General features: G+C 51.6%; 1 protein-coding gene across 1 annotated transcript; it reads left to right on the top strand.

Moving 5' to 3' along the window:
• The first annotated feature begins 213 nt into the window (after positions 1–213).
• SNRPA (small nuclear ribonucleoprotein polypeptide A) lies at positions 214–10,879 on the top strand. Its single transcript, XM_036834889.1, has 7 exons — positions 214–282; positions 741–835; positions 3,625–3,797; positions 6,036–6,215; positions 8,199–8,372; positions 8,825–8,913; positions 10,507–10,879. The coding sequence occupies exons 2-7, from the start codon at positions 763–765 to the stop codon at positions 10,664–10,666; spliced, it is 849 nt and encodes a 282-aa protein (XP_036690784.1). The 5' UTR covers positions 214–282; positions 741–762; the 3' UTR covers positions 10,667–10,879.
• The last annotated feature ends 515 nt before the right edge of the window (positions 10,880–11,394 follow it).

The raw sequence follows: 11,394 nt of genomic DNA, 5'->3' as shown, positions 1-11,394 counted from the left end.
GCGCGAGAGGGGGTGTGGCCTTCACTGATTGGTCCGTAGCCCCGGGTGCCGCAAAAGGAGGAGGGCTTGCAGGCGGTGGGCGGAGTTTTCCTGCTGAGGCGGGAACCCAAGTGCCGTTCTGATTGGCAAAAATCTGGGCCCAGGATTCTGATTGGCCAAGCTACCAGGTTTCCGCGCAGGGATTGGTTTGTAGAAAGACAAAGGCGGGACCAGGAGAGGAAGTTTTGTGGTCGGCGCTCAGCAACGTAGCAGAAGTCCCTTGCGGGAGGTGAGACTCTTTCGGTGAGTATTCTTGGGCGCTGGCGGCCGTGGGCGCCTGGCGGGTGGAGGGCTTGGCGCCCGGGTCTTCCCGCGCCCCGTGTGGGGGAACTCTTTTCCTGCTGCTCGAGGACAGGGCTCTGCAAAGTCGTCCCTCCCTCCTTAACTGCCTCTACATCCGGGCTTTTTCTCCTGGACCGCCTTTGAGGTCGTGGGCCAGTGGGAATCGCCACCTAGGACACTCGCCTACTGAGTCGCGTAGAGCATTCTGGGACTCGTAGTAAACCTCACGAGATTTCCCTCACCACGCGGGGAGGAGAAGCGGTGTCCTGCGTTTGCTTTGTTTTCCGAGCTGTTCTTCCCTCTTCCCTTCTCTCTGCTTTACCTGACTTCCTCTTGAAAGGAAGATCCCTAAACAGCCCGCGTTGGGTCGAAGGATTTGCAGAAACCCAGAGCTGAGTGGGACTTTTTCATTCTTTCAGCCCTACCTCAGCAACTCACTCCATGGCAGTTCCCGAGACCCGCCCCAACCACACTATTTATATCAACAATCTCAACGAGAAGATCAAGAAGGATGGTGAGTTCTCGGGATAGTCCGGACTCCGGGCTATCCCGCAAGAGCCGGCCCCCTCTTCTGTCCCCAGCATCCATGTCTCTTCCTCAGCCTTGTCCACTCAGACTGTTAGAGTTAACCCCTCGGCCTTTGCACATGCTGCTTCCTCTGCCTTTCACATTTCCTCAGTTCATCTTACGCTCTGCCCATTAACCTGGTCACTTGCTCATGCTTCAAGGTTTCAGCTCACTGGACCCCTCCTCCAGGATGCCTTCCCCCTTCCTTTTCCGCCCACGTGCCTGCCTCTGACTTCCCATAACCCTGGACATCCCCCTTCAAGCCCTGATTGTTCTGGGCTGTCATGGGGCTGTCTCTTTCCTGGCCTGTGAGCTCCAAGAGGGTAAGAACTGCAACTGTCTTGGTCAGTGATTAGCCCACAATGAAATGTTTCATTTCAAAATGAAAATGAAATGAACAATAATGATGGCTAACACTCGGTACAAGGTGCTGACGTAAATATAAATCTTGGTTACTTTTAACTTTCACAGCAACCCTGCAGGAAGGACCTGTTGGATTAGGAAACTGAGACTCAGGGGTGATATGATTTGCCCAGGGTCACACAGCACTGAAAAGTGGTTGACACCACCAGTATGGAATTCTGCTTAAGAACTCAATTCTTGACATCAGACATACTTTTCCATTTTCTTGAGCAAGTTACCACTTTTTGTTTACACTCATTTTCTATATAGGAAGACTGGGCAAAGTCATATCTTCTCTGTGTGGGTGTTATGGGGATTATATTAGCTAGACTTCCATTCAGCTTCTTTTTATGGTGCCCAGCGGTTAGTAAGGGTTGGATAAGTGTTAGCTCTTATTATTGCCTCAAGAAAATTGTTAGGAGAACCAAAGGAGCTCGCTGGGATTAAGTTTGACGTTACCGATAAAGTTTCTGTTGAAGATAATAAAACGAGCCACATAAATCCCTCATATACTTTTAGAACGTTGTGCCCAGCCAGTGCTTTGTGGAGCTGGGGACACACTGGTGACTGAGACAGTCCTGGTCCTAGCTTCATGGAGCCACAGTCCAATAGGGATGACAGACCTGCTACCAGACAGTGATATCCCAGAGTAGCCAGGGCCATGATTGGGGAAGCACAGGCAGAGTAGTCAGGGTTGAGATGGGGCACCTAGAAAGAGGTATTCATTCAGTTTCATAGAAAAGGAGACATTTTGGAAAAGCTTAACAGGTAGAAGAAGCAGTACTTATGTTATGATGTGGGGGAAGAGAGTTCCTAACCAGGACCAGCACGTGCAAATATCCAGGGGCAAAAGAGAGCCCAGGGCATTCTGGGAACTACATGTACTGTAGTTTTGTGTGTCTGAGACTTAGAGGCCTATGACTCATGGAGAACGTTCCAGTGAGCAGTGCACTCTGGCTCATGGGGCCTTGTGGGCTGGGTGAGGTGTTGGACTTTGTCCCGAGGGCTTTGGGGAGCCAGGCAAGGGATGCAGTTGTGAAAGATCTTTCCAGCTGTGGAGGGTGAACTTGAGTGGGCAAGAAAGGAGACTGGGGAGAGGCCCAGGGTCCAGCGGAATGACTAAAGCCCAAACTGGGTTCATGGGGATGGGGAGTGGAGACAAAGCACAGAAATGTCATCAGAATTTTTGGCTATTTGCTTCCTTCTTTACCCTGCCCCGCCTTTTCTTTCCTCTTCTATATCTCTTTGACCAAGCATCTTAAGCTCAGATACCTTCTTTGCATAAGACTGGTACCCTTTTCTGGCTGTCAGGTGTGGCAGTTTGCTAGTGAGGTATGGTGGTACTGGGTTCAGATGGACTTGGGTCCTTGTCCCTGTCCTGGTCCTGGCTCTTCAGGGTCTTCCCAGCACCCTTGGGATACTCCTCCTGGGCCAGTGACAGATCCTCTGAGAGCTTCTATCCATGTTAGTAAAATTGAGACAGTTATAACCGCTGCTTCATGGAGTAGTTGTTAGAATTTAGTGAAGTTATTTCCATAAATCATTTAATGGTACCTTTATTCATGCAAATGGTTTTGGAGGTTTGTGTGCTGGTGACCGTACTGCTCATGGGGATAAGGTAATAAGACAGGCTTGTAGCTCTTCAGAAGGAGAGCTAAACAACAAGTAAACAAACATGATGTCAGGAGGTGGGAAATGCCATGAAGGAAGAGCAAGTAGGGTCCCAGGAATGGGGGAGAGTGATATGAGAGGGCACTTATTTACACAGGGCGGTCAGGGAATGCCTCAGGTGGCAGCACATCTGCTGAGCCCTGGTTGAATGGAAGGAGGCCATGTACACATCAGAGGGATGCTCCTAGTAGAGGGAGCAGCCAGCGCAGAGGTCCTGAGGCAGAGTTGCTGTGATGGCCTGAGAGAGGGCTGGAAGGCCAGTGTGGCTGGAGGTATGAAGGCCAGTGAAGGTGGAGTGTGGGGAGAGATGAGGTGGTAGAAGTCAGCCAGGGCCACATCAGAGGGGCGTGTGTCAGGGTGCTGGAGACAATGAGAAGAAGTGCTCGCGTTTATCGAGCATTTACCGTGTGTCCTTTGTATGTGTGACTCACGTTGCTCGTACAGCGACATTGTGGGGTGGGTACTGTTACCATCGATCTCTTACAGAGGAGTGCACGCGACCACTTGAGTGGTTCTGGGCTGCTGCTGGTATTGCTCTGTACTCATCAGTGGACTGATGGTTTCCCTCCTGGGCTGCGTCTTCTCTGTAAATGGGAGCTCGAGACGCAGGACGTGATACCAAGGCCTCCAGTCACCTATGGGTCTTTCCTCCCCCCACCGCAGAGCTGAAGAAGTCCCTGTACGCTATCTTCTCCCAGTTTGGCCAGATCCTGGATATCCTGGTATCACGAAGCCTGAAGATGAGGGGCCAGGCCTTTGTCATCTTCAAGGAAGTCAGCAGCGCCACCAATGCCCTGCGCTCCATGCAGGGTTTCCCCTTCTACGACAAGCCCATGGTGAGCACCGGGTGTGGAGGGTGTGGGTGTATGCCTGTGCAAGGTGCTGTTGCAGGCTGGATGGCTCTGGACTTCCTGTCACCTGTGGTCCAGACCATTGAGGATGGGAGTTTCTCTTGCTGGTCCTCAGCATCCACTGTGCACTGCACTGGGGCTGTGGAAGCACAGTGATCAAGGGGGAAGGCCCAGCTGTACCCTCTCGGGGCCACAGTGCAGTTGGAGAGACACGCCTGCCTCCAGATGGCGGCGACCCGGAGGGCTCGGGGCTGGGACCGGGCAAGTGCACAGAGCTGGGGGAGCTTAGGAGCGGCCTCTCACCCATTCTGGGAGTTTGCCGGGAAGCCTTTCTGGATGAGTAAGACTTGGAGAAGAGTAGCTGAAGGAAGAGAGGGAGAAAGACAGTGGACTAAGGCCTGGAGATAACCAAGGGCACGTGTAGTTGAGGAAGTGAGTCAAGTTCCCTTAGCTGGAGTGAAGGCTGGGACGTGGTGGGAGGGCCTGGCCTGGAGAGCCAGTCAGAAGTCAGGCTAAGGAGCTGGAGTTGATCCTGAAAGTGGACTTGATTCCGAGGGTGCTGGGGAAGCAAGGGAGGGTTTGGGGGCTGCCTTTGGTTGTTGGGTAGGGGGGTTAGGAGGGAGATGGGGTTCCGTTGTGAAGGTGAGGCTGGGTCGGCTCCCAGGTGGTGGGGTTGGGCCGGGACCAGGGCAGGGGCCGTGGGATGGGAAGAAGTGGGTTACGGATGTTCAGGAGGCCAAGTGGGTGGCCGTGGGGACTGCCGTCCAGGAGGTGAGGAGTGGCTTAAAGTCCCTGCCCCAAACTAGAATTCCTGCCGTATCAGTGGGAGATGTTTTTGGTTCTTTGGACTTTTTCCTTTGTTCCTCAGTCAGTTTTCCAGTTTCACCTGATTGTAATATGCTTCCCTGAACCAGTTCCCTTGGGGAGGTGAGAGAAGTGTCAGTGCCTGGAGGTCCCAGGCAGGTCGCTTCATGTGGAAGACCTTGGCCCCGGGTTTAGCGGGGTAGCCGGAGCCCTCACCGCCTTCTGGAGGGGGCCGCGCTGACTCCTGCCTGTCGTCGCCTCTGGGTGAGCGAGCCCACAGTTGCCACATCTTCCGTTGCTTCTCCGGAGCAGCCAGGAACTCAATTTTGAGGACTGAAACCAGTAAATCTTTTCGTGTGGCCCCTCCTCCCCTGCTTTTCTCTGAAATCATTGCTTGGACCATACGAAACACTGAGCCACTGTGAGTTCTGTCAGTGAGTCCCGTCAACTCTACCTTCAAAACCTCTACCAAAAAAATAAAAGAAAAAAACCAAAAAGCCCCCAAAACAAACAAACAAACAAAACCCTCCACCCGTTCTTCTCACTCCTCCCCTGCCACCCACCTGGTCCCAGCCGCCACCCTACTCCCTGGTTCGACGCCTGCACAGGCCACTCTCCATCCTGTGGCCTCAGCGCTCCTTGGGCGTCACAGGTGAGAGCTCGTCACTCGCCTGCTTATGACACTCCATGGCTCCTGGCTTTCTCCCTCCTCATCTGTGTTGGCCTCCTTTTCCTTGAACACCCTGCACTCCTTAGCTCTGATGGCTGTTCCTTTGCTAGGATGCTCTTTTCCCTAGATGTCTGCGTGGCTCCCTCCCTCCCTCTGTCTCTACACCAGTGTTTTCTCACAGGTCTTTCCTGGCCACACTCTGAAAATTTCAGTTCTTCTCAGCTCCTCACATCCCCTTCTCCAGTTCACTTTTTAATCTCTGTCATATCTTTCCCAGCAAGCAGACTCCATGAGAGCGGGGGCTTTTGTGTGATTTGCTCATTGCTGTACCGCCAGAGCAAATATAGGTGCTCCATATACCGCTGAATGAATGAGATTTAGCCTGGAGACTCAGTTCTCTTCTTGTGTGATGGAAAACCCCCTGCACAGTGCTCCTGTCCTGACCTTGTTTCCTTCCTTCTGCCTTGGGCCTGATGCTCGGGGCTGTCCCATCTTCCCTTCAGGATCTCAACAACCACTGACTGAGCACTTGCTGTGTGCCAGGCACCGTTTGGAGCATTTTAACTCATCGTCCTCACGATTGTCCTTTGAAGTGGGAAATACCGCAGTCCCTGTTTGACAGATGAGGACGTTGAGGGCAAGCGATTTCTGTGACATTACACACCAAGCTCCTGGCAAGGTCTGATTTGGCATCCGGGTGGTCTGGCCCCAGACCAGTCTCCTTAACCCTTCTGCTCTCGGTTTGGCAGCGCATCCAGTACGCCAAGACTGACTCGGATATCATTGCCAAGATGAAGGGCACCTTTGTGGAGCGGGACCGCAAGCGGGAGAAGAGGAAGCCCAAGAGCCAGGAGACCCCGGCTGCCAAGAAGGCTGTGCAGGGTGGGGCGGCCGCCCCTGTGGTGGGCGCCGTCCAGGGGCCTGTCCCGGTAAGCTGGGGCCCAGAGACGCGGCCTTCTCACCACCAGGGCTTCCTCAGCCACGTGGGCTGGCTTGGGGGTGGGTGGGGAGGGGTCTCCCCTTGTGGATTCAGACCACCCCCCCTTCCATTTTTCTTAGAGAGATTGTGTGCCTGTCTCTAGGGAGGGGTTGAGCATGTGAGTGACGGTATCTCCACTTGGAAATGTCTGTGCCTGCCTGCCTGTTTCTCAGGATCTTTCTTTCTCTGTGTCTCAGTCTTTTGTTTTCTCTTTCTCCTTGACCTTGATTTTGCTGTCTGTGTCTTCTAAGTCAATGTCTGTGTAGAAAATCCAGAGAAAACTACTAATCAACTGTTAGGATTAAAAAGAATTTAATTTAACAAGGTCACCAGATATAAGGTCAGTATGGAAAAAGTCAGTTTTATTTCTACACGTTGGCCACAGACAAGTAGACTTCAAATTGAAAAATAGCTCCGAGGAGTAAATTCAACAAAAAATGTGCAAGGCCACCCACTGAAACTATAGAACATGGCTGAGCGAAATTGGAGACGAACTCAGCAAATGGATAGGAAGACTCACTGCTATTAAGACTTCAGTTCTCTGCAAATTGATTTAAAATTCAACATGATTCCAATCAAAATCCCAACAGGGACTTGTGGGGACAGACGGGCTGTCTGTAAATGTCTGGAAAAGCAAAGCAAGGCAGACGAGGAGAACAAAGCTGGGGGCCTGCAGTATATAGTAATCAAGATGGTATGGTATTGGCATAAGGGTAGAAAGATGGACCATTGGGCAGAATAGAGTCCTGAAACATCCACACGTGTATGTAGTCACTCCATGTATGTCAAGGTACCACTTGCAGTCCAGTGGTAAAAGGGCTTTTTTCCCTAATAAATGATACTGGGCCAATTGGTTATCTGTAAGGGGAAAAGTTAGCCCTGCCTTAACAATGTATAAGTTACTTTGAGGTGAATCATAGACCTGAACGTGACAGCTACAACAATAAACGTTCTAGAAGAAAACAGGAAAATGTCTGTGACCTTGGTGAGGGCATAAAGAGTGGAAACATCCTGTTTTCTAAACAGGATATAGAAAGCACAAAGTATTAAAGAAAAATGGACGAATTGGACCCACTCAGGTCTCCGAACCTCCACATCAGCTTTTCTGATGGGTTGCACTCTATTTTGTCTTGTGTCGGTGATGGTGTCTGGCTTACCATCGAGCTTCGCCACTCTTACCCTCTCCACTCTTCTGTGCCCAGCTTTCTGTCCACCTTTGACTCTTAGATGTGATTCCAGCTCCTGTCTCCCCTGGGTGCACATGCTCTTGGCCTTCAGGCTGTCTCCCTTCCCCTTGCCACCAGCCCTCCCACGTCTTCATGCACCTGCCCTGACCATTCCCAGCCACCTCTGCCTTCCACTGTCTGTTCTCTGGGTCTGTTTCTTTTTCCTTGAAGTTTATTTTTAGAAGCAGGAGTACAGCATGCTGCTTACAGTGTTTATTTCCACCCCTTTTAGTTGATAATGTTTTTATTTTTTTTCCTAGGCTATTTTTCTACTCATATGTCTCTAAACAAAGTTAGGCCGTTCTGGCGATTTTTTTTTTTTTTTTTTTTTTTGGCCATGCCACATGGCATGCGGGATCTTAGCTCCCCGACCAGGGATTGAATCCGCGCCCCCTGCAGTGGAAGCTCAGAGTCCTAACCACTGGACCGCCAGGGAAGTCCCCCTGACCAATTTTATATGTTAAAAAAAATGTTTTTTGAAACTCTTTGATTTAATGTCTGCTGTGACTTTGGGTTTGTTTTGCTCCATCCATCCCTTTTTGGGTGCCTTTTTTGCCTTTTCCAAGACTAGATCTTTCTCCCTGTGTCTCTCACACCCTGGGTTTCCTGTAACAACCTTTTCTTCTCTCTATTGCCTGCTGACACTGAAAGCACGCCTCCTCCCACCTGCTGGCGCCCCTCTCAGTCCTGTCCTTCTCTCCCTGCAGGGCATGCCGCCGATGACTCAGGCGCCCCGCATCATGCACCACATGCCGGGCCAGCCTCCCTACATGCCGCCCCCCGGCATGATCCCGCCTCCGGGCCTTGCACCCGGCCAGATCCCACCAGGGGCCATGCCTCCACAGCAGCTTATGCCGGGACAGATGCCACCTGCACAGCCTGTAAGTGTCTGGTCCTCCTGGGGTCTGCTATAGTCAGAAGACAGGAATGGCAAGGGGCCGGTGGGAGCACTGTTTTAGGTTGGGTGGTCTGGGCAGGCCTCCCTGAGAAGGTGATACTGGAGGATGAGGATGTAGCAATGGCGTCAGGCCCTGGGACAGAAGTTGGTGTGTTTGTTGGAGCAGCTTTGGAAGGTCACGGTGAGGCTGGAGTGGGGGTGGGCTGCACCTAGGTTCATTCAGTGAACTTCTGAGCACCTGCTTATGGGCACAGCAGTGCTCTCTTGTGGCTTACAGTCTGGGGGCGGGCAAGACAGGCAGCAACACAGGGTATGTCAGGTGAAGGACTAGAAAGAATTCAGGAAGGGGCGGGGGTGGGGTGGGGCAGGGGCTGGAGAGCAGGAGGGCTGTAGATCCCCGACCAGACTCAATGGGCTCCCGTCGCTCTCCTGCAGCTTTCAGAAAATCCACCAAATCACATCTTGTTCCTCACCAACCTGCCTGAAGAGACCAACGAGCTCATGCTTTCCATGCTTTTCAACCAGTAAGTGGGGCCTGTGGCTGACCGGGGGCCAGAGGGTGATGGCCGGGAGGTGGCACCGTGGGGATGGGCGAGCCTCACAGCTCTGCTGGTGGAGTCCCAGGCCTGCTTAGGCTGCACAGGCAGGACAACGACTAGAGGTTACAAGGAGGCTGCAGTCGGGCCCGCAGCGGCGGGGTGTGGAGGGCAGCGGTGCAGGGCGGGTGGGCCGTCCTCTGCCTTCGTGGGGCTGCGGTGGCGGTCCAGGCTCTGGGTCTCATCTTTGCAGTCTCTAAATTGGACATAGGCAAGTCACACAACAGTGAGATGTCACTGAACACTGGCTAGACTGGTGGGAGTCAGCCTGTTTAGACGGCAAATATGGGAGGTGGGGATGCTTGACGCCGCGTGCCCTGCAGATGGGATGCAGACCACTGTGGCCGTTGTGTAGGGTAACTGGCCACTGTTTAGTCATACTCACCTGGTGGCTTTGCTGCTTTTTTTTTTTTCTCCCCACATTTTTTTTTTTATTGGAGTATAATTGCTTTACAATGTTGTGTTAGTTTCTGCTGTACAGTGATGTGAATCAGCTATATGCGTGTATATATCCCCTCCCTCTTGGACCTCCCTCCCCCCCCGCCATCCCACCCATCTAGGCCATCACAGAGCACCGAGCTGAGCTCCCTGTGCTATACAGCAGGTTCCCACTAGCTATCTATTTTACACATGGTAGTGTGTTTATGTCAAACCTAATCTCCAATTCATCCCACCCTCCCCTGACCCCCCTGTGTTCACATGTCCATTCTCTGCGTCTGCGTTTCTATTCCTGCCCTGCAAATAGGTTCACCTATACCGTTTTCATCTGTACCTGTTTCTAACCGTATATCCTACAGAAATTCTAACACGAGGCCCCAGAGGCTGTGGGTAGGGCATTCCTCACAGTGTGGCAGGGAGCCAGAGGCAGCCTGGGAGAAGGGAGAGGTCAAGTGCAGGTGCTCGCGACTGCATGCCACGTGGCAGTTAGAGGGACCAGGAAGAGCAGCGTACATGGTTCTTTATACTAGTGCCAAGAGGCAATTTTGAGAAACGGAATAAAACAGAAAAAGAATACCATTCATTCATATACCATGTCCACAGAACAATGCATATTTTCTAAGGATACTCATGGAAAAAAGGATAACCAGTAAACATGAGAATGGTTGCCTAATGGGGAAGGAAGTAAGGAATGAGAAGAGGGAAGTGAAAGAAACAGCAGATCATGAAAGTCGGGATGGTGGTTATTTCTGGAGTGGTTATTTCTGTGATTCCTTCGATTGGGAGAGGACGTGGAGGGTGGGGAGGGGGCAGTGTTCTTTGTCTTGATGGAGGTTATGGTTGCATGGGTGCTCATGTTAACAGTTTTCTTTAAATGGTATGTTTCCTTTGTGCACACTTTTTTATATTAGGGTTTATCAACTTAGCAACATACACATTTTGGGCTGGATAATTCTTTGTTATTGGGGCTGTCCTCTGCATTGTGGGATGTTTAGCAACATTCCTGGCCCCTACCCCCTGGATGCCAGAATGTTAGGGGGAAGTGCTAAGTCTGGATTCCTGAGGTCTCTGACCATCTCTCAGGTTCCCTGGCTTCAAGGAGGTCCGGCTGGTCCCAGGGCGGCACGACATCGCCTTCGTGGAGTTTGACAATGAGGTGCAGGCAGGGGCCGCACGCGACGCCCTGCAGGGTTTCAAGATCACCCAGAACAACGCCATGAAGATCTCCTTTGCCAAGAAGTAGCACCCTTTCCCCATGTCTCTGCCCCCTGTTCTGGGGCCACCCCCTCCCCCCCTTGGCTCAGCCCCGTGAAGGTAAGTCCCCCTCGGGGGCCTTCTTGGAGCCGTGTGTGAGTGAATGGTCGCCACACAGCATTGTACCCAGAGTCTGTCCCCAGACATTGCACCTGGCGCTGTTAGGCTGGAATTAAAGTGTTTTTTTGAGGTTTGTTTTTTTCACAACGATTTGTTGTTTTTATTTTCCTGTCCTGTGTGTTTCCCTTCCCTGCACATCAGAATAGTCTGAGCATTTGGGCCTCTCAGCATGTTGGGGATTTGCAACCTTGGGAAAACCCAGAATAGTGTAGCAACATTGTCCAAACTAAAGTCACTTTTACCACTTTGGCAGAATTTTATTTTGTCTCAGTCAGCATTCAGGGCAGGAAATTAAAACCCATGCTGCCAGGTACAGTTGGGTAGGTTCTGTACTGCGCAAGGATGCCACTTTTAATGGCACACCATTCACTTCGTAGACTTGCATGTTGATTCCAATAATTTTCTAACGTGATAGAGTGTTAGGAAAGAGGTTTTTCTTCATCTTTTTCTAGACAAAAATGCCTTCTGTCATAGTAAGAGTCCCACAGAAACCATTCTAGGTACTTCAGGAAGAAAGGGAAGGGAATCGGGTATTCATGAAATCGTCGGAAGGATGTTAGTGATGGCAGTCTGGGTTGGAGACATTTGAATTCAAGT

This window comes from Balaenoptera musculus, chromosome 19 (assembly GCF_009873245.2).
Source record: "Balaenoptera musculus isolate JJ_BM4_2016_0621 chromosome 19, mBalMus1.pri.v3, whole genome shotgun sequence".
In the NCBI taxonomy this organism is placed as follows: domain Eukaryota; kingdom Metazoa; phylum Chordata; class Mammalia; order Artiodactyla; family Balaenopteridae; genus Balaenoptera; species Balaenoptera musculus.
This window is presented reverse-complemented; position numbering and strand designations above follow the sequence as displayed.